Source organism: Antechinus flavipes, chromosome 2 (genome assembly GCF_016432865.1).
Source record: "Antechinus flavipes isolate AdamAnt ecotype Samford, QLD, Australia chromosome 2, AdamAnt_v2, whole genome shotgun sequence".
NCBI classification, from domain to species: Eukaryota; Metazoa; Chordata; class Mammalia; order Dasyuromorphia; family Dasyuridae; genus Antechinus; species Antechinus flavipes.
In genome coordinates, this window is record NC_067399.1 from 324,102,740 (window position 1) to 324,126,319 (window position 23,580).

Below are 23,580 nucleotides of genomic sequence, written 5' to 3' on the forward strand. Positions count from 1 at the left end.
TAGCCACATGACCAAGAGTAGGTTGTTTAACTGCCTCTAAACCTTGATTTCTCTGTCAAATGGGGATAACAACATCATAGATTCAGCGTTGAAAGGGACAAAACTAATCTACTTTCTTCATTATAGAGATAAGGAAATTGAGGTCCAGAGAGTTGACTTGGTCAACATCACACAGGCAAAAAGTGAGAGATTTGAATCCAGATTCTTTGACTCAAAGTCTAATGCTCTTTTTCCTTAATGACATCTTTATAACTATCTCACAGAGTTATCGGGACAGTCAAATAAGATGTATCTAAAGTCCTTTGTAAGTTTTAAAGCACTAAATATTATCAATTGTTATTTATTTCTTCACCCAAATCATTTTTTAAAAGTTGAACAGAAAAAGATCAGGGATGGAGTCCTATAACACTTTAATATAGGCATTCATCTAAAGCAGTGGTATAATGTCAAATAGGAATGGGGTCACTAATCTCTACATAAGGTCTGTAGAACACAAATTGATTTAGTTTTAAAATGTTAATCTATTTCCTGTTATATTTATTTATTAAATTTTTGTTTAAAAATTCCCAATCACATTTTACGTGGTTGGGTCAGCTCTCAGAACTGTAGAAGGTAGCCATGGGCCACATATTTGATACCTCTGAACTAAAAGAAGCACCAACTTAGGACCTACATCAATTAATATATCACTTCTTGGGTTTATTTAATAAATTTTTATTGACTTGAATTGATCATTCTACTACTTCTGAATCTACCATATTATCCAATCTATATCATCTCATTCATGTGGTTAGAATTCTATTCTCCCTATCACTTCTTCAAAAACCACAAGCATCATCAATTAAGGCAAGAATTTATAAACTGTTATACTTTCAGTTGGGAGAAACCCTCCAGTAGAGATTCTCCATCACTACTACTTTCTTTGGGATTTATTTCTGAAACTTATCATTCAGTTCCATTTTCCAAACAGGCTATTCTATAATGTATTCCCCAACAACATCAATTTTTTTCCTCCTTCTACTGAATCTAATCCAAATGCTCTTTATTGTGTCATAATTTGTAGAGGTCCTCATGAGAGTTAGAATTTTTGTTTTGTTTTTTGGTATGATACTTCACTGCCCTGTTAACTATCTTTGCCCTTTGAGTAATTTATACTTTGCCATTTCCATACTCTAGTCATGAGTCATATTCTGCCATGTTTCAGTCATACTAATTTTATCTTCTTATATTAAGATCTCTAGTTTACTTTATTTATGAACTATGTTCTATAGTTAATGGGTAGATATCTAAGGATACATTTCTTAGACATCTTCTCTAATGAATACTTAAACCTCTAATTGTCTTCTTCAATATCATGCCGGGGTAGCTAGCTGACACAGTGGATAGAGCACTAGACCTAGAGTCAAAAAGATTCATCTTCCTGAATTCAATTCAAGCCTCTTTCTAACTGTGTGATCCTGAGTAAGTCACTACCCCTGTTTTCCCAGTTTCCTCATCTGTAAAAAAAAAAAAAAAAAGCTGAAAATGAAAATGGCAAATCACTGTAGTATTTTTGCCACAAAAAAAAAATTAAAAAAAAAAAACAAATAGGGTTATGAAGGGGACACAACTGAAAAAATGACTAAACAAAAACATATAGTATCTACAACTCTTAGAAATATCTGACTTAGCAGATATATACCTTCATTTTTCCCTCCTTTCATTTCATTCTATTCTATTTTTAAAATAAAGATCCCTTCCACCAGATCTACAAGTCTCTTAGAAAATACATTCATTTCAGCCCTCATTAGATGAACTCTGTCCCTGTCAAAAAGCCCATTATTTTTGTTTCTTAAAACCAGGCTAAGAAATCCAAATCTTATTCTCTGTCACTATCTTCTTTAACAAGCTAATCAATTTTCATATTTAACTTTCTCTGCTAAATCCCCTTCCTTCTATCAGAAGCAGTGATGGAAAACATTGTTTATATTCTTAAGGTCTTCAGTTCCTAATTCCTAGAGATGTTTTCTAGCTTCGTTCGGGTGGTATCATTAGTCCCTATATGAATCACTAGAAGTAGGTATTAGTCTTCAAATTTAAACAATCTGTGGAGATTCTCCATTATTGATCTGTTATATGCTCGAAGAAAATGATATATTGCCAAATTGTTCATATCAGAGGAATTGCTAATCCCTGTGACACATTTTTCTTGATTTGAAGAGTACTGAATTTCTTCTCTCTTAGCATAATCTATTAAGCTTCATCTCATTATCATCATCAGGAGTAGTCCTGATGTAGTCCTCAAAACCCAGCTCTACTCTTTAAGATCTTCAAGTCTATTATAGTTCCAGTTGTTAAAAAAAAAAAAAAACAACTATGATACACTCTAAAATATAAGTTTACGAGAGGTTTGAGAAGGGAACAATTACTAATCAGACACACACCTGTAGCACACACCCTACTAGAGGCATTCACATATCTAGTTGATCAGGAAGAATGAAGTTCTATAAAAGAATGGAAAAGTACTCTAAGAGGAAAAAAGAGGAAAAATAAGCTAAAGAGGTACAGAGAAATGTCCAAGCATCTATATCAAGAGGGTAAAAGAATATAAGACAAAAGGATCAGCTAGATGATGCAGTAGATAGAGAACTGATCCTGGAGTCAGGAGGAACTGAGTTCAAATCCAGAATCAGACATCTAAAACTCACTGGCTATGGGATCTTGGGCAAGTCACTTGACCCCAATTATCTCACTTTAAAAAATAAGAAAAAAAATAAGCTTTGGAGTTTTACAATAGTTTCTGTTTTCTTCTTCCCCCTACTTCTATCTATCCATGCTTCAAAGACCAACTCAAGAGCAATGTAGTACAGAAGAAGTTGTGCTTGACTGGATGTCAGTAAAATCCTGCCCCTGGTACTCACTAGCTGTGTGGTTCTGGATATTTAACATCTCTAAGTATCAATTAGAGAAAGCAGAATAGAAGAGGGGAAAGTATGGAATCTAAAATTAGAATTCTAGCACCACCATTTACAATCTATGTAACTTTGGACAAGTTCCTTAATCTCTCTGAGACTCAGTTTTCTCCTCTGCAAAATGGGAAGGTACAAACGAAAAAATGCTATATTAAGGTAACTAGGTTCAAATTCTAGTTCTGTCCCATACTGCTTGTGTGATCTTAGCCATGACATTTACCTCTATGCCTCTGTTTCATATTGGACTGGATAACTGCTAAGGACCCTTCTAATTCTAAGTCTCTTACTGTCTAGTTCACCAACTATTCATCTTACTCTGATTCAGACTTATTCTGATTCTTCTCCCCTTAGTTGAAAGTCATTTCTTTCTTGCATATTCCCACAGTTTAAGTACCTACTATGTGCTTCCTATATTCCAATTTATACTGTATTTATCTGCATTTGTGTCATATCTCCTATTGTATTGTAGTTTAACTCAATTCTACAAACATTTATTAATCACTTACTGTATACAAAGCACTCATTGCACTGGGAATAGAAAGGTAAAATAGGATATATTCCATGTCTTGGGGAACTAATATAGCATATTATGAAAATACACAAAAATTGTGATACACTCTAAAAGATGATAAGTGTATGAGAGGTTTGAAAAGGGAGCAATTACTAATCAGGCATGCACCTCTAGTACACATCTGTAATCCTGTGCTACTGGGGAGAGGCAAAGACTGGTGGACCATCTTAATTCTATGGTTCCTAGCTGTAAGAAGACAAAAGACTTATTTAGGCTTAAGTCTGGTGCCAATATAGTGATCACCTGTAAGTCAAGAGCTACCAGGGGGCCAAAGGAAGGGAAAACTGGTCAAAATGGAGAAAAAAATGGAGGAATTCAAACTTCCATACCAATCAGCATTGGGATGCAGCTATAAATAATGTATCTCAGGGAGAAAGTAGAGGGAAATAATTAATATTATTCACAGCTGGAGAGATCAGAGAAGACCTAATGTAGGAAGTAGCACCTGAGATAAGCTTTGAAAGATAGGCAGTAATTTACCTAGTAGAAATGTTATGGAAGACCATTCTAGTCCTGAAGAAAAATGTACAAAAAGACATGTGGGTCTGAAAGGAAAGGATGGATCAGGAAATGAGGAGCACCTTAGTTTGGCCATAATATAAGAGTGAGTGAAGAAAAATCACTTCTTAAGAACAAGAACTGTGTCATATCTCCTTTTATCTCCCAATGCACCTAGCAATTCACATTATACATAGCCACATTTAATAAAAGTTTGTTGAATGAATGCTAATGGACTTGCTCACAGCCGTACAGACACAGAAACTTCCTACATATTCTCAATAGAGGAAGACAACCTCCCTAATAAAGATGATGTGACAACTAGCTTGATAGCAAAGACCTTGTTAATGTTAATCCATCAAGTTCATATAGACCCCAGAAGGTATTACATATGGTTTGAAATGATGCACTCTAAATAACAATAATGATAAGAGCCACCATATAGATGATATTTTACATCCAATATCTCACTTGCTCCTCACAACAACTCTTCAAGGTAGGTATACTAAATTTTATTATCTTTAATTTATATAGATACTAACTCACTTGTATTATGCTTTACAATTTACGAAGCAGTTTACATGCATTATTTCATTGAATACTCAAATCAGTCCTATGCGTGAAGTGATGCTAATATTTTCATCCCCATTTCATAAGTAGAGAAAGTGAAATAAATAAAATAGTAAGTGACTTCCAAGACTCAAATCCAGATTCTCTAATTTTAAATTTTCCACTGTACCATACCAATTCCCTGAGGGAGAAAAGAGGTCAATTAGTTGCTCTGCTCATAAATGACAAAACCAAGATTGAACCAGGTGTTTTAATACTGTTTTAATACTATTGTGCATGGTTGTTTTTATGTTGTATCCCCATTGGAAATGAGCTTCTTGAGATCAAGAAATGTTTTTTTTTCCCTTTCTTCACATCCCTAGATCTTTGTAACCATGCCTAACACATTATAGGTGCTCAATGTTTATTGAATGATCAAGGTGAGTGCTTTTCTCACTATCCCATGCTCTCTCCCCAATACCCAGGAAATTTCATGCCATTGTGTGATTCAAGTGTAGAAGATGAGGGAGGATCATGTACAATAGATTCCAAAGGAAAGTCCAATTCAAAGAGATTTAACCCGTTCATTTAAAAATGGGAGAGATTGACTACACTTCCCTAAAATGGTTAGTTTCCGGCTCCTTAGCATTCAGGTTATTGCCCCTTGCCCCACCAATTCCAACAAAATACTTGATTTCTCCCCCACTCCCCAACCCCACAAAGACATCCACGGGACAAGGTCACTTGCTATGCAACTTCATGGATGAGACAGACTAACTCAGCTTCCTGGGAATTCCTGGAAAGTCATCAAATTACAGCTCTTGGGGGAAGAGGGGGTGCCTGCTGGCCTCATCTAAATCAAGGAGAGCAGCTGTCCTGAAGGGGAGGGGCAAAGGGAGAAGAGGAGACACAGGGAGGACTCTCCTACTGTCATGGGACTGGCATGACTGGCAGGAAAGCTTTCTACTGGCCTTTGGAACTGAGAGGTTACTCTGGGAACCCAGCCCAGGCTTTTAAAATGATATAGAGAAGTATTAGCGTACCTGAGAACAGAGGCAGCCCTCCTCTCTCACCAGGCTGCTGAGGGAGGTTGGCCAAAGGGATAGCAAGCAGCCTTGGGCTCTGTGCTGCTGGACAGCACCGGCAGGGAATATTTTCTGCTGATCCATGCAGAGGCCAGCTTAATTCCGGCTCCTGGTTTGTGCTGAGCTGGATGCATTTTACCAAGGCCAGGGACTAGGATGGCAATTTCTTTCCCCTCAACCCATCCTCCATGTCTAATACAGAGCACAGCAAAATCAGTAAGCGCCACACACGTTGACCCAGCCCTTGGAAGTTTCTGTAGACAGATAGTATATGGAATTTGCAGAAAGCAGTGTCCTTGTGTAGAATATGGAATATGCCTGGGAGACTGTACATCCCTTTGCATTGCCCAGGAGCGTGCTGTAAATTCCTTCACTGCCTAAAAGGATACTGCAAACTCTTGCTTGCCTAGAAGCACACCTCAAATCTCTATGCACGGCATGGATTGCCCAAGAAGCTAGAAATCTTGTATATAGTCAATCTAATATACTGACCAGCAGGACACAACAAATCCAATATACTGCAAATCCTGTATAAGAGTGCTAGAATCTACTCGGCAGTACACTGCAAAATATGCATCTGACATTGTTCTAAACAATCCATTTCTATGTATAAAGTGACCACTGGGATGCTAAAAACTCCAGATGGTACCCACCAAGATACAACAAATTCCATATACTGAAAATTCTTCTCATATCCCAGTAGAGTTCATAATGGTAGCTGACATGTTTTACAATGTTTTAAGTGGGACAAAACGCCTGGTGGGATGCTGTAATACCTCTCTACCAAGAAAAACATTCTCGACCTTCCAAAGCTACAATTCCTATGCAATCACTAGCCTGCTGCTAACTAAAACACCCTGGCACATTCTATTTGGGGCATCTGTTCAGTACATAAACTACCTATACTGAAAACCAGAAACTCTCTAGAGCAATTCATACAGATGCACTGCAAGAACTCTACCCCTACTGCCCCTACTTCTCAACTGGTACACAATAGTATGGTATAAACAAAGATACAGAAGCACAGGAGAAATTATGAATCCAACAAAAATGGAAACATCCTTAGCTCTTTAAAAAAAAATTCAAATGTGTGGGAATACAAGGTTTCCACTCTAAAAGTATCTGCCCATTGTGATGAGCAAAAAGTAGTTAAGCACATCTCCTCCAGAAAAGCAAACTATTCTGTAATTGGTCACATTTTATTTCAATTATATCCCAATGTGATCCCTTTGAGGTACCTGGAGGTGGGGGTAAAGATATGAGTGAAGATAAGTAACTAAGAAAAAATATAACATAAATCCTCTTTAAATGGCCATTAATATCACCTTTAAATATATTTATCATTACTTTTTTCTAGGGAGATCACTACATGAGAATTGAACAAATTCCTGGGAGCCCTTTGAGCCCGTAACATATTTAGATTATTTTATAAACTAAGTCTGGGACTTTTACTGATTGTTGTTGTTGTTATTATTATTATTATTATTATTATTATTATTATTACCATAGTATTCAATTCCTCTTAATAATTCAGGATTTCAGAGTCTTCTCAAATCCAAGTTGCTCACTTGGGGTTAGAATTTGGGTTTGGGAAACATAGACCCATTTTTTTCAAATTAAAAAAAAAATCATTGACGATTTCTCCCTTATCAAATGGTTTGTCAAAGTCAAGATCAGGAAAAGGATAGGGGAATCTTTCTTCTGATAACCTTGCACTAATTCAAACTATGGGAAGCGTAAGACAAGACAGAAAGAATCATTGCCAGATCCCTTCTGTCCAGTCTACCCTGACAGGTGTTTGAGGCAACTTTGACCTTAGGAACCATATAAAAGAACATTAGAGATTAAAAAGAAAAAAGAAAAAAATGAGCAAGGCCCATGGCAGGATCTCTCTTTTAAAAAAAAAAAAATTTGGCATTAGTCAAAGCCCCTAAATGGCATAAGTAGCACAAGACAAAAGCTCTCCTAGATCTTCAGGTTACAGAGCTTGGATTTGCCAAGAGCTCTACCCTGATGGCTGTCTTCATTCGAATATGTCTTTTTCCACACAACACATTAAAAACTCACCTTGGAATCTTCATAGCTATTCTGGCTGGAAATTCCCCAAAAGCTGGTGGGAGAAAAGTCCTGGCCACTAACAGATCAAGTATGTACAGACAACCACTGAATTCATTGTTATGTAGTCACATCTAGTGCTTCATGTCTTTTCTGGTACTGTCAGAGAAATTGTGTTTATTAGATGCTAAAATAAGCTATTCAGGAAGACTCTGGACACCATCAGAAAACAGGATCTCAAGTGTACTCTATTTGTCATCTTGTATGAATATAGGGAGTTAGAATAAAGAATGCTTTAATGTTATTTAGAGTTCTGCAATTTTTCTGAAATGTCATATTTTACTAAGATCTAGGCTACCCTGTGGGATATAGTTTTTACAGGTTTATATTTTGTGGGTTCTATCCTCACCAGACTGAAAAAGAAACTTATTTGTTATATGCCTACTAAGATTTTAGAATATTCACTTATAGCTCTATCTCCTATTTTGGGGTAAATATAAGCAAATTGTTTGCGCTTCCATTGTTTATTGATCTACTGTCGCCAGACTTAAGGTGGAAATGCAAATAACAGAAAAGAAAGATCCTTGATGCTGCTAGAATATCTGTCTATGTTCACCTACAAGTCATAACATTGGAAAAGGGATATGACTGCAAGCATGAAGCAGCAGTAGAAATTTTAGTATTTAAGAATAATGGAATAATGGAATAAGGGAGAAAACTACTTTAATCAGAGTTTTTTCTCCTTCTCCCATCTGTCTTATTCTTTGAGTCTTGCACCTGGTGCATGCATGATGGAAAAAAATGCTAGAGCATAACAGCTGACCTCTAGTAGCCAGGAGGTGATCAACCTAGCTCCTTGCTGGACTGATAGTAGAGGGCAAACTCCATCATGCTTTAACCAAATGAATAACCCTGAAAACCCTAACACTCCAGAGTGCAATATTTTCTAATTGAAATATTCTTATAGTACATTCTCCATGGACAGAGAAGGCCAAGTGGAAAATAGACCAATTTATCTACTGCTGACTTGCTTTCTCTAGGAATTCCCTAGGTCTGAAGGCTATTCTTGTCCATCCTTCTTCAAGAAAGAAGAGGGCAAAGAAAGGAAGGGAGAAAACAAACATTTACTAAGTGCCATTCTAAGCACTTTATAAATATGATCTCATTTGATCCTCAAAAGAATCCTGGGAGGTAGTGCATTATTATCCCCATTTTACCATAAAGAAATGGAAAAAGATAAAAATTAAATGACTTCCCCAGAAGTATCTGAGGCCAGATTTGAATACAAGTCTTCCTAGTTCCAGGCCCAGTGCTCTATCTATGGCATCATCTAACCTGACTCTAGAGGAAACTATTTTCATCTTTCTTCTTGGAGTCATGATTTCCTAGTGAATTCTGAGGCTAAAGATAGCATGTGATACAATAAATAATATTCTTGGAGAAGTGGGAGAAACATAATATTATTTGACTTTTCATTTCTAGAGCAAATTTCACTCAAGTATTTCTGTTGTGTTCTTTCCACAAGATGCAGTGAAGTTTTATTGAAGGGTCACATAAACCACAAAGAAGTTTAGTAGCTTGTCTTTTGTCAGCTTGCAAATGTCAACCACCCATGCTTTCTAAAGATCAAGTCTGCATTAGGGAAATGATGCTGGTGTTAAATCTGAGTCACTAGGACATGAGATAAACCACCCCCACTGATTCAGATTGTCTTAAAACATGTTTTGTGGTGGGTGATATTAATGAATCATTTTAGTACAATTGAGAACAAACCTGAACAGATGATTTTAGGATTCTCAAAGACATCAGTTTAGCGGAGACTAGACTTAAACCAGATAAACTATCCTAAGGCAGGGACAGGGAGAAGGTTCAAGGTTTATGATGTTCTTAGATTTTGTGGGAATTCCCCAAAGAAGCTGATGGATCAGAAGCAAGCATAGGATGGGAGATAGACTCCATGGATTAAGCAAAATCTCAGTCATCTTCCATCTTCTTCCCATGACTATTGAATGGTGCTTTAATGGAAGGCTAAGGGAGTAGAAGGAAACACTGACACAAGGAAGTTTGGACCTTAAGATCTTGACTCTGGATTCAGCCACAGCTAAGTTGATGGATAAATATACATATATAACATAATAACAATTAATTTAAATCTAGTTAATGGCAAGACCATGGATCCCTTTAGCCTACCTGAAGTCCAGTGTGTTTAAGCATGCTTGGATACTTGCACAGAACTAAGAAATATGGCTTTGAGGAAAAAGTACTAGAGTAAAGGTCAGAGACTTGGTTTCCAGTCTTGTCTCAGTCACTAATTGACTTTCATTCATTCTTTCATTCAATAAGCATTTATTAAACACTTACTATTTGTAAAGCTAGACACTGTGATTATGAATTCATAAAAGCAAGCAGTCCCTGCTCTCAAGGAACTTAAATTCTACTGAAAATGTTTGTTGAATGACTGAATTACTTTGAACAAATCAACTGACTTCCCTCTACTTTATTATCCTCACCCTTAAAATAAGAGGGTTCAATTAGATGAACTCTGAGGCCCTTTCCATTTCTTAAATTCTTATATTTTAGATTAGAATTCCTTACAAGAATAAGGAATCTAGGAAAGTGAAGCTATGTGTATACCTCTATTGTCAAAATAATCTAGTCACTTAAACAGAAGTGTCCTTATATTATTTATTACTGATAGTAATAATGGTACAATTTAAATGACCAAAAGGTTTGGGATGGGTTCGGGCTGATATTTGAATACAAATAAAAAGATTCAGGTTTTTGTTATGGAAAGATGTAGTCTAAGAAGTTCAATAGGGAAGCTAAAAGATCAGGAAAGCATATAGATGTATACTGACTTGGTCAATAAATCTTGAAATACAGAAACTTGTATTCTCTGGTAATGGTAATAGAAGGCTCTTTAGATACTCCATTTTTGTTGTATAAGTTAACACTTTGTGGCTTGCTATGTATATAAGCAAGGAATTAACAAAAAGATCAATAGAGAAAAGCTCCCAGTTTTTTTTTTTTCCTTATTTCACTCTTCTCTTTCCCTCCTGGGGAAAATGTTCCCTAATATATTTCTAATAAGATACAGTTGCAATAATCATAAGTATATACTACTGGAAAGGTTTGTCTAGTGGTGTTCTGTTTTGATGGAGCTAAACTTAGTAAGTCTTTTTTCTTTACTTTCTTTCAATCTGTGCATATATAAAATGGGCAGAATGCAAATGAGCTGTATAAAATGGGTAGCTCGGTCCATGAAAGAGGCTATAGAGAGAATTAATTTTTTTTATGATAGTACATAATAGGATCTTATTCAAATTAAAAAGTACTGTTGAAGGGGATGAATACATAGTTTTATGGTGAAGTATCCCATAATTTCCTTTTCCTTTAATGCTTATATGGGACTCAGCTTTGGGATAGACCCTGGCTTCTCCCAGTACAAGAGTAAAAATGAGTCATTTCAGTCAGATTGGACACATGAAGAATCAAATGATAGCCTGCCTGCATGTTTAAAAAGAACATTTGGACTTCTAGGTTTTGAGCTAACAAGATCTGGACAGTCATGTGTGGAGAGAATAAGAGTACAATTGAGATCCAAAATGGTACCAGTAAGAGTTAGAGTCACCAGCTAAAGGGAAACTTGGCCAGATGCTCCTATCAGTATTCAAATGGTCAAAAGTTTAGTCTCAAAGGTCTTAGAAACCCTAAAGCATGAGGAAATGAAAAATCTCTTGCTTCATGGCAAATCCTCAAAATTTCATCCCTCTGACTACTATAGGTTTCAATAGATCCTGCCATAGGATTATTTGCCCAGGGAACAAAAAAATAAAAAAGTTAAAGTGGGGAGTCAGAAGAGTTTAGAAGTGGAAAACAGCTCAGAAGTGTCTGATGCTCTTGTACACCTGTGATGGAGTCAAAGCAAGAGGTTAACACCATCATGAGATTTATTTATAAAGAATATTCCTGAGGGAAGGAATGAAGGAGGGTCTTGGGGAAAGAAGAGAGTAGAAAGAAAGTACTTACACGGTTTCATCATTCTTGAATTCCAACTCCCCATAAGTGTCTTCAAAGTCCTCACCACCACCCTTGGCTGTCCCTTCCACTGTCCTAAAGGGGATGACGACTGTGCCCCTGGCACCTGATGTCCGGAGGACCTTGACCTCCATGACCCCAATGCTCTCACTGACATGAATTACGTCACATTCAAAAGTGAAGATGCCTGCGTGATCATCATCCAGAATGGTGACCGTAGCCACAGAGGGGGAGGACAGCACAGCCCTCGGCAAGGGCAGGTTGTTGATTGTGCCAGGGGGTAGTCCTTCGTCTGGCTGCTCTTCCGCTATGCGAACATTACTGAGCCTTACAAAGAAATGTTCATCCTCCTCAAAGATGTCATCATCAATGATACCAACAGAAAATTCCTTTTGGGTTTCTCCTGGCTTCAGGACCACCGTGCCTTCCGTGAATTCATAATCAGCCCCAGCATTGGCGGAACCATCTTCCGTCTTGTAGTCCACGTACATGGTCTTAGAGGTATCACCCCCTTTCCGCACCACAGTCAAGAGGACAGCTCCACAGTTCTCCAGGCACTGGTAGGAGCATGGGTCAAAGAACACTTTGGATACAAAATCCTCAGGCTCATCAGTATGCACCTCACCCAAGCTGGAGGACTTCTTGGCTTGTTCTGCTGCATGTTTCTTCAGGATGTTGCCTGCTCCGGTCATCATACGGGTGGCTTGGATCCGGTAGAAGGCTCGGCTCTTCTGTTGGTGGGAAAGAGCATAATAGTTGGCCATCTCTACCAGCTGGTCCAGATCCTTTTCTGGGTGCTTTTGTTTCAGGTCTTTAAGAATCCTAATCATTTCTCTGCGAGACTCATCCACTTCTTTCCCTTCCATCATCACCAGGTTCCCATCGAGAAAGTGAGAATTCATCATCTTCCCATCCATCTCAATGCCCTTGGGATGCTCACCCTCTGTCTCTATGATGATGCCTCGGTGCTTGTCTGTACGGTATTTTTTGTGCATGTACTTGTAGAAGAGCAGCCGTCTGTCCGCCATCCAGGCCAGAAGGACACACAGGGGAAAGAAGAAGAGAGTGAGCAGGCCCTCCCACACCTGTACCACACCTGGGGAAAATACTGCCAGGATCATGTAGAGCCAGATGTAGGCAAAGATGCTCCATGCAGCAGTGATAAAAAAGACCCGAAGGTGTTTGATCTTCCGGGTCTCCCCATCGGGGATCACATAGACACAGATGCCTATGATGATGAACATGTTAAAGGCTGCACTCCCTACAATGGTGGAAGGCCCCAGGTCTCCAGCAATGAACCCATGACCACAGACCTCAATCAGAGAAAGGAGAATTTCTGGGGCAGAGGAACCCAGAGCCATCAAGGTCAGGTTGGAGACAGTTTCATTCCAGACCCGAATAGTAGTTGTACTGGTCTCTCCATTAGGCTTCTTGATAGTCACCTCTCTCTCCTGAGAAGTGATGACCTCTATCGATGCCATGAAGCGGTCAGCAATGATGGATACCCCAAGGAACATGTAGATCAGGGCCACAAAATAAACGATGACCCTGGCAATCTTATCCCCCAGGGAAGGGTTCTCCGGGTACCAGATTGGCAAAATGACCCCCTCCTTACAGTCTGATGATCCTGAGCAGGACTCATTATTCTGTCCTGTACTCTCCACATCCCCAGCTGTGCTAGCCTCTGCCCGCAGACCATTGAGGAAGAGTGCAAAAGTAACCAACCCAAAGTGGAGGAAGGCAGAGGTGAGGGGCCGCAACTTTGACCACGCCATACACAAGATTTAGCTGCTGGCTTCCACACCACACCTGCAGGGGTCCTCCTGATGGGCCAGGAACCTGAAATAGAATAGAACAAAGATGGAATTAAAGGGCAAAAGATGAGAGGAACAGCAAGGGACAAGTTCCCACCAAAGTGCTCTGATGCTTCACCCTCAAGAGCCAGATTGTGCTAACATATGGGATAGTCTCTCACTTGGAAAAATAAATGTGCCACTAGTCAATCTGTGGTAAAATAGTTGCTTTGCCCTCAGGACCATCTAGTTGAGGTTTAATTGAAGAATTTAAAAAAGAAATGTAAATTCTGGAAAAATAAGAGATGCCTCTGGTCTTTTGTCCCTCTCCCAACATTCAATCAGAGGCATTGTGCTTCTGCACAATGTAGAAATAGTAGTGGTCTAGGAGTCAAGAAACACCTAGGTTTGAATCAACTCTAAAACTTATTAGCCTGAATAATTAGCAGGTCCTAGAACTATAGAATTTAGAGATGAAAGGTATATTAACAATCACTTAGTAATCAAGTTTGTTAACTAGGAGTTCATGACTTTAATAGGTTTTTTTTAAAACATTGATTACTATTTCTATAGAATTAGTTCCCTATGTAATTTTATGAATTTTATTTTATGCATTTACAAGCATTAGCCTATGAAAAAGTCCATAAATTTCACCAGACTGTCTAAAGGGTTCACAACACATAAAAAAGATTACCAATTTCCAATCTACCCCTCAATCTGCAGATGGGTCAAATGAGACTCAGAACCATTAAATAACTTTCCCATATTCACACAGAAAGTCAGCAGCAAAGCCAAGATTTAAACCAGGTCTTTGGAATTTGAGCACAATTCTCATTCCACTACCTCAGATTGCTTAACCTCTCTGATTCTCAGTTTCCTACTATGTAAAATAATATTCCTTGTTCCTACCTCATAAGGAAACTTTATGTGAGGGAACCTCTTGGTAACCCTTAAAGTGCTCATTCTTAAATATCAGTTTATTGTTTTAATAACTATAGTGAGAGACCTCAGGAAATAAATCTGAAGTGCCTCTTCTCTACCCATAATGGACCCAAATCAGTCCTAACTTAACTAATCCACATTACTACCCCAACTTTATTCCTGTTCATGAACATTTGTCCTCCTGCCATAGCCAAATCCAGATAGGAAATACTTTTTCTTTGGGTCATCTTCCCAACTATCTCCCTAACTTGAAGGCCAGATCTCTGCAAATTAAAAAGCTATCCACTGATTTCACTGTTGTATGTCCATTTTTCCTGGATTACCACCAGTGAAAATGAATCTTTTCTATGCTACCTCTGAATAGTATCTGAGTCCTGTTTCTACAGTTCATAAAGCTTTTGAAGAAGTCCTATGAGTCACAGCACGACTGTTGTTGTCGAGTCATTTCAGTTGTGTCTGACTCTTCGTGATCCTATTTGGGGTTTTCTTGGCAAAGATACTGGAATGATTTGCTATTTCCTCTAGCTGATTTTACAGATGGAAACTGAGGCAGACAGGATAAAGTGACTTGCACAGGATCACACAGCGAGTAAGTGTCTGAGATTACATTTGAATTCAAGAAAATAAATCTACTTAACTCCAGACCCTTCACTCTATCCACTTTGCCACCTAAAATGAATGATAGCTGCCAAACACAGCATCATAGAATCATCTATTTAGTGCTAAAAGGAACCATAAAGACCATTGAACACAAATTCCCCATTTTGCAAATTTGGAAACCGAGATTTTGAGATAGCAAATAACTTGCTCAGGGTCACACAGCTAGTAAGTATGTGAAATAGGACTTAAAATCAGGTTCTTTTCATTCCAAAACCAATTCCTTGCCTATTATGGTATTCTACATTATCTGCAGTCATGGGGGAGGCAATGGATGTAGAGAACATGACATAGCAGATCATTCCAAATTGACCTCATTTTATTTTAAATGAATTGCCATACCACCAATCAATTAGAGCTGAACTCTCAGGGCTCATACTCTTCTCTACTCATTATTTCTAGATCTACTACTCTCCTATCTCAGTCTCTAGCTGAGAAAATGGGAGGAGTGAGGAGGTAAGAAGGTAGAGGAGACAGTCCTAAGTCATAGATAATCCACAAAATTGGCCATATTTTCACCAATATTTGAGTTGACTATATTTGCCTGTCATCCACATGAGTTTCTTTGGTAACCCATCTTCTAGATCCATTTAGATGAAAGGAAGCAATTTGTAATGGAGTGTGACCTGGGTTTTCAACCAAACCTAGAGAATTTTTCATAGAACCCTCCTAAATGGTGGAGAAAATGATGACCCATATGTTCTAACACATTTTATAAGGCTAACATACAAGGAAGCCAGCTCTTCAACACATCCTCAATGTTCAAAGTCTCTCTTCCTCCATGAATATTAGTTGAACCAGTTCCCAAGAAAATCCAGAACCACACACGTCCTCTATCAAAAAAGAAATCAAGAATGCTTCTTCTCTCCAAAGCTCTCACAAAGGAATTCATAATGTCAGTTGATTATTTTCTCTACCATTTAGGAGATAAGATTTTCATGCAAAATGTTTCAGGTTTGATTGGAAATCCAGATTATAAGAGTGATCTATGAGAAAAGCTTGAATGCAGACTTACAAGAGGCATGTAGCCAGTTCCTCAGCACAAACTGGCTGGCCCTAATTTTTCCACACATTCATCGTAAATAATATTATTGATCTTGTCTCTTGACCTCAGTTTCTTCATCTATAAAATGGGAATAGGTCCTTCATACCTACTTCACAAAATTGTTGGGAAGGCACTATGGAAATCATGAACCGCTACATAACTGAGTTATTAATTATCATTTTCAATTATATAATACATATATAATATAACATTATGTTAATAATAATTACAAGATGCAAAAATATCACCATAGATTTAAACTGTCTTAGCAATATTATCCAACCTCAGAGTTCTTATTTGATCAAAATAATAACTAGCATTTACATAACATTTTAACATTTGCAAATCACTTTACAAATACCATTTCATTTGATCCTCACAACAATAACTGGGAAGTAGATGCTACTGACCATCCCCATTTTATAGATGAGAAACAGAAGTTAAAAGACTTTCCCATGCTTACATTGTTAATAAATGTCTGAGACCAGATTTTTAAGTCCAAGCCTTCCTTGATTCAGGTCTAACACTCTAGGACGCATCACTTAGGTGCCTTATATTTGCACCATTTAACTACATTCATTTCTCCACCTCTTCAATTTTTCTGGGACTATACTTATTTGCGTTATAGTCAAAATAAGCTCTTTGAGGGCAGGAAGTATTTTATTTCTTTTGAATCTTCAGAAACTGACCCAGTTTCTTTGAACACAGTAGCAAATATTTGTTAAACTGACAGGCACGTGAATTAGTAGCAAATCAGTATTCAAGAAGAGAGCATCTGAAATTATTCCATGTTCTCTCTAGGACAGTTTTGACTGGTGCCTCCCAAACTTCCCAGAAAACCCTTGTTATTTGATGTTTTGATAAAAATCAGAGCATTTTCAATCCAGAACATAGAGGGGAAACGTACTTTTTAAATGCAAAAGTTTTGGCCCCACTTTATATAAAAAAGTTCAGCTAACATTATTGATGGGCAACTGGGTGGCACAGTAGATAGAGTATAAGACCTGAAGCCAGGAAGACTCATTTCTAAGTTCAAATCTGGTCTCAAACACATATCAGCTGTATGATTCTAGGCAAGTCCTTAACCCTATTTGCCTCAATTTCCTCATATGTCAAATAAAGTGGAGAAGGAAATGGCAAACCACTCCAATAGCTTTGCCAAGAAAACCTCAAAATGAAGAGTTAGACAGGACTGAACTGACTGAATAAGAGCAATCAATGTTCAAAGTCTCTCTTCCTCCATGAATATTAGTTGAACCAGTTCCCAAGAAAATCCAGAACTACACACATCCTCTATCAAAAAAGAAATCAAGAATGTTTCTTCTCTCCAAAGCTCTAACAGTGCAACTTTCCAAAGACTGATAATGCTTTCCAAAGAGGCACAGCCATGCTTTTATTATTGTTTTTGTTGTTATCTTTTGCTTTTTTATATCACCTTCCCAGTCTATCTCTTCCTGTACCCAGAGAACTATTCCTTATAAATAAGAATGTAACAGGAGGAAAATAAAAAGCAATTAAGTCCAACTAACCAACATATCAATTAAATCCAAGTGTATGCAATGTTCCACATCTATAGCTTCCTGCCTTTTCAAAGAATGGAGAGAAAATTCAGTTAATCTTACCAGTCTTGATAAATACAGAATTAAGGGGGTATACATTTCTAACTATTCCTCCACTTGTCTTATGACTGCAGAGACAATCATAATCACATGCTACTCTACCTTACTAGATATCAGTAAAGATTCTTCTAAAAATCTACATATTGTTCTGAGCTCATGAGAGTGGAAGAAAAACATCTCATGGAAAGAACATTGGCCTAGGAGTCAAGAAGCCTAGATTCCATTTGCAACTCTGGAGTAACCAGTATGAATTTGAGCAGATCCCTTTATCTTTCTCTCAATTTCCTCATCTATAAAACAAAAAGATTGCACTGAAGTCCCTTCCAAACTCTGAGATTTTGTGATTCGATGATTTTAGCTATATTTTTGTGTGAGGAGAAAGGGGTCACAGAGGGGCTTTAGGCAGAGACACTGTGAAAGATTTATGTTCTAACACAAATCCCCTCCTCTTTCTGGCAGTCAAGATACAGAAAATGGTATTAGCTTCTCTTCTGGGAAAACAGCTCTATTCCTACTACTTAGCTGAACTGTGCTGCTATCCAAAAAAAAAAAAAAAAAATTAGCCAAATTCTTGACTCTAAAAATAAATTATTTATAAAAAATAAAAGGCCTAGTTAACATGTTGTTTGCTTATTTTCTGTACTTTTTTTTTCTTGCCTATAAAGTGAATAAATTCTTTCTCAAAACCAAAAATACCTGGTTTTGTCTTGTCTCTGCCATGTGCTGGCTATGTGACCCTGAGCAAATGCTTATCTCATTCAGTGCTCTCTAGACCACCATCTAAGGGACTAAATTACAAAAAAAGGTGCTTATCTGTATAGGTACTAGGAACTTCCTGACAAAAATTCCTCATACCATTGAAATTACAGGTAGACCAATCTCCTTATCTCCTATCCAGATAGTTAACATATTGCTTATCTCAAGTCAAAATACTCCAAAATTCTTTCAACTCCTATTTATTTATGTCTCCAACAAGCATTTATTGAAGTTTAGCATATGCCTGGTAAACAATAGGCACTATATAAATATTAATGATGTTGCTGCTGTATCCCAAGTATTAGAATAGGCACTTGGCAAACAAAGGCAAAAACACTGCCCTTTCCCTAAAAAAGCTAACATACTACTAGAGGGGAATAATATACAGATAGAAAAGCTAATACATAATATGTATCAAGCAAATCCAGGCATCTCTTTCTGCCAAGGGGAAATGCATACTGAGGACAAAGTTCTACTAGCCATTATAGAAATTCTTCAGTTGACATGAACCATGTATTAAAGAACAATTGTGATTTAAAGGAACAGGTTGAATTTCCCTTGCCTTAAAGTAAGAGTTCTTAATCAAATTTTGAGTTGGTCTGAGAACTCGGGTGGGGGGAAATTTTGCATATTTAACTTTGATAACTTCCAAGTGAAATGTGATATTTCCTTCAATTATTGATGTAGGCAATGAAACATTATTATGAGGGATCTATAGGTTTTGTTGCACTGCCAAAGAGGACCATGAGACAAAAATAGACTAAACCTCTGCTCTGAGTGGATTTTAGAAAAACCTGGAAAGATTTATATGAGCTGATGCTGAGTGAAGTGAACAAACTAGGAGAACATTGTATATAGTGATAATAACATCATATGATAATCAGTGATAGTATGATAGACAATTCTTTTCAGCAACATAATGATCCAAAAAACTCATGACAGAAAATGCCTTCCACTTCTAGATAAATAACTATGGAGACTGAATATATTTTGAAGCATACTATTTACACTTTTTTTTTCTTTCTTGTAGTTTTTCCCTTTTGTGTGGATTCTTCTTTCAGACTAATGTGTAAATATGTTTAACATGATTGAACATATATAACCTATATCAGATTCCTTTCTTGGAGAAGTGGGAGGTAAGGGAGAAAGGGAGAAAAATTTGGAACTCAAAATCTTATAAAAATGAATGTTGAAAACTTTCTTTACATGTAATGGAGGGGAAAAAATGCTACTAAGTGCAAAAAGGAACTTCTGCTCTAAGGATGTTTTCAGAAAAAACATGAAGACTTACATGAACTGATGCAAAGTGAAGTGAGCAGAACAGAACAATATAAACAGCAAAAGCAACACTGCATCATGAGCAAGTGTGAAGGATTTAATTTTTCTCAGCAATTAAATGATCCAAAACAATTCCAAAGGACTCATGATACAAAAATGTCATCCATTTCTAGGGGAAAGAAGTGGTGGAATCTGAATGCAGATTGAAGCAATTTTTAAAGTTTTCTTTATTTGGGGGGGGTGGTCTACGTTTTCTCTCACAATATGATTAATATGGAAACATGCTTTGCATAACTTCACATATATAATCTATACAAATTGCTTGCTTCTCCTCAAAGTGGGGAGGGGAGAAAATGGAGAAAATTTGAAACTTAAAATCAATAGATATAGCCTACACAAACAGCTCTTAGTTCTTAGGGAGTGGGAGAACCTCAACAAAAGTGTAAATTGGTCTTGAAACAAAAAAAGTTTGAGAATCACTGGGCCAGATGAAACTGAGGACCTTCCCAAATTTAAATGTCAATGATTCTATGAAAACAATAAAGGTATACCCACTAGTTTTAGAAGAATGAAAACTGGAAGGCAAGGAGGGAAGGAGGAAATAGAAAAAGAGGAAGGAAGGAAGGAAGGAAGGAAGGAAGGAAGGAAGGAAGGAAGGAAGGAAGGAAGGAAGGAAGGAAGGAAGGAGGAAGGAAGGAGGGAGGGAGGGAGGGAGGAAGGGAAAGAGAGAGGGAGAGAAGGAAGGAAGGAAAAGGAGAAAGGGAAGGAGAAATGAATTTATTCATCACCTATTAAGTGTGTCTGGAACTGTAGTAAATGCTTTACAAATAGTAAAAACAACTACCTACAAGGTATCTCTTGTTAGTATACTTATTTTATGGTTGGGGAAATTGAGGCAGAGGTTAAGTAATATCCCCAGGATCACACAGATTGTATTTGAAACTGGATTTGAATTTCAGTCTTCTTGACTCCAGGCCCTGCACTCTATCTGCTCTGCTACCTAGCTGTCTCACAACTGATAATTGAGAACAGTTATACTTGCAATTGAGCTTTTTTCTTTCACTCTTTCTGAGTGAGGACACACAGGAAAAGTAGCCAGCCTGTACACACTCACTACCTGTCCTTCATAACTAAATATCTCTAAGGTCCCTCTGTGATCAAAAATCCTCCAATGGCCCTCTTCTGACCATCAGATTAGTATCTGAGAACAGTAGTTCCCGTGGGTAACCAAATGGTTCAAACCCCTCTTTTCATTTCTAAGGTAACATTCCCCATCCCCCACACAAAAAATATCCAGAGATGTCCCTCTGTATGTCACCATCCTACCCCCTCCACTGGCATTATTCCAAGCATCCTAGGATTGCCTAGGAAAACCAAGGAGCTGAGTTATGCAACCAGCCCAGGCTGCACTGCAGCTAAACTGGGAGACAGAGTTGTATCCCTGGCTCAGCTCAGAATAGGGTCCAAACGCATATTGCCAGCAAAGCATACCCATGAGACAGCTTACAGAACAAGCCGCAGGCAGATAAAAGTCTCCCAAACACCCTGTTTCCTTTCTGGCAACTTCAAAACAGATGCTGCTGAATAGACCCCCAATCTGGAATTGAAAGAAGCAAAGGGGAATAAAATCTATTTTTTATTTCATAAAAGCATCTGCACAAGTACCTTCCCAAACTGCTTTTATTTAAATGCAGACATGATTTAGGGGCAAAGTATAACCTTCACCTGCTGGGAAACTCAGTCCAATAATACAGAGTGAGTTCATAAGAATGGAAAGCAAATCTAGCTAAGATCAGAAAGTACTGTACAATACACCCATCACTTCTCACTGTCCTATTTTGGCAAATTGAAAAGTGAATAGTCATGGCGAAGGTTGAAGTGGTAATTTGACCATTACTTTCCCCAGGATTTTATCATCTCAGATTTTTTTTTTAGTAATATGGAGACTTTTTTTTTTAAAGCACTGCTTTTCAAAGTAATGATAGTGGTCATACTAGGCATTGGGAATAGACTATCAGTTAGTGGGTACATTGGGGGAATACCACTTGTTGGCTATTTACCGTAAGTAGAAGGGAATATGTTTGAATAGTCCATAATTATAAGAGGTGGTTCAATACATTGAAATAACATTGGACTTGGAGTTAGAAGCCCTTGAAGTTAAGATTCAAATGATAGCTACTAAATTAAGGAGCTATGAGACCTTGGAGAGTTCATGTAAATGTTCTGAACCTCAGTTTCCCCATCAATAAAATACTTGTCGTATTAACCTCACGAAGTTGTTAGGAAGGCCCTAACAACTTTGTGAGGTCAATACGACAAGTATAAATAATAGAGACTATTATTCTCAAGACCAAACAAAAAGAAAAAGCAATAGCCAGCCAGCTACTGGGTATCATGGCTAAGGAAGGGCAAGATCCATCTATGCTCTGCAGAAAGGGATTCTTGCCTTTGGATGTGAAATAAATGCACATGTTAAATGCATTATGTATGCTGGAAGGGAAAAAAGCAATCAGGCTAGCTAGATGGGTCAGGACATTGGCAATGCCTTTTATACAGGCCTCCCTAGAACCAATCGGAGAGCATATCAGTGGAGAGCTCAACCTCATTACCATCTCATGGCTGGTTAGTGGCTTCAAGACCATTAGGACTATTAGAAATTGGCCTGTTTGTCATTCCTCTCATAAGGAAGCTCAGGAAATGGATTGGTCACAGGGGCCTGGACAGCTCTCCCAGGGAAATACAATTGAAATGAGGCTTTCCTCTTTTAAGGTCCTACCCACTCATCAAGTGACTGATGGAGCACAAAGCAGCAGGGACTTAAGGAGCCAGTTGAGTGGAGGAGAGAGCGCACAAAATCTACGACTATTGTGCTTTATCTGCTGTTTCACAAAACACAATGGCAGGCAGAATGTTGGAACTGGGTAGACCTCAGTTTCCCCATCTATATTTGAGAGCAATAAATGATACCACTCACAGGATTACTGTAAAAACCTTACTTTAAATTTATCTTTTATTTTTTTCCAGCTTCTTTTCCTAATCCCCAATATCCCAGTGCTTCTAATTTACCTTGAGAATCCAGTTCAAATCAATTTGCAAAAAAACTTGTTATTGTTCAGTCATTTTAGTCCTATCCAACTCTACATGACCCCATTTGGGATTTTCTTGACAAAGACACTGGAGTGATTTACCATTTCCTCCTCCAGCTCATTTTACGGATGAGGAAATTGAGGCAAATAGAAAGAAGTTTCTTGCTCAGGGTCACACAGCTGGTAAGTATCCGAGACTAGATTTGAACTCAGGTCTTCCTGAGTCCAAGCCTGGTATTCAATCCACTACACTACCTAGCTGCCCAATCTATGTTTGAGAAATATCAACTTGACAGTTATTTAGAGAAGAGATTGGAGAGGACAAAGGCTGGAGGCAAGGAGACCAATTAGAAGTTGATGCAATATAACTCAAGTGAGAGAGATGACAAGCCCTTCATTCAAGGGTATTTGTGATGTGGAGAGAAGGGGGTAGATACAAGAAATCTTGTGAAGGTCAAATCAATAAAACTTGTTACCTGATTGGATAAGGAGAAGAAGGGAGTCCAACAAGTTGAGGGTAGCTCCAAGCCTGCAAACCAGGTGATATCTCCTGACAAATAGGGAAATGAGGTCAAGGAGTAGATTTAAAGGGAAAGATGATGAGTTGTTTTGGACATACCAAGTCTGAAAAGCCTCTGGGACATCCAGATGAAGGTA

General features: G+C 37.9%; 1 protein-coding gene across 4 annotated transcripts in view; it reads right to left on the reverse strand.

The window, feature by feature from the left end:
• Positions 1–23,580, reverse strand: part of SLC8A3 (solute carrier family 8 member A3) — a 208,155-nt gene that overhangs the window by 145,159 nt on the left and 39,416 nt on the right. For all 4 annotated transcript variants that reach the window (XM_051977689.1, XM_051977690.1, XM_051977688.1 and 1 more), the window contains exon 2: positions 11,739–13,586. In XM_051977689.1, the coding sequence (XP_051833649.1) occupies positions 11,739–13,522 (1,784 nt within the window). In that variant the 5' untranslated portion in view covers positions 13,523–13,586. The remainder of the gene's footprint in view (positions 1–11,738; positions 13,587–23,580) is intronic.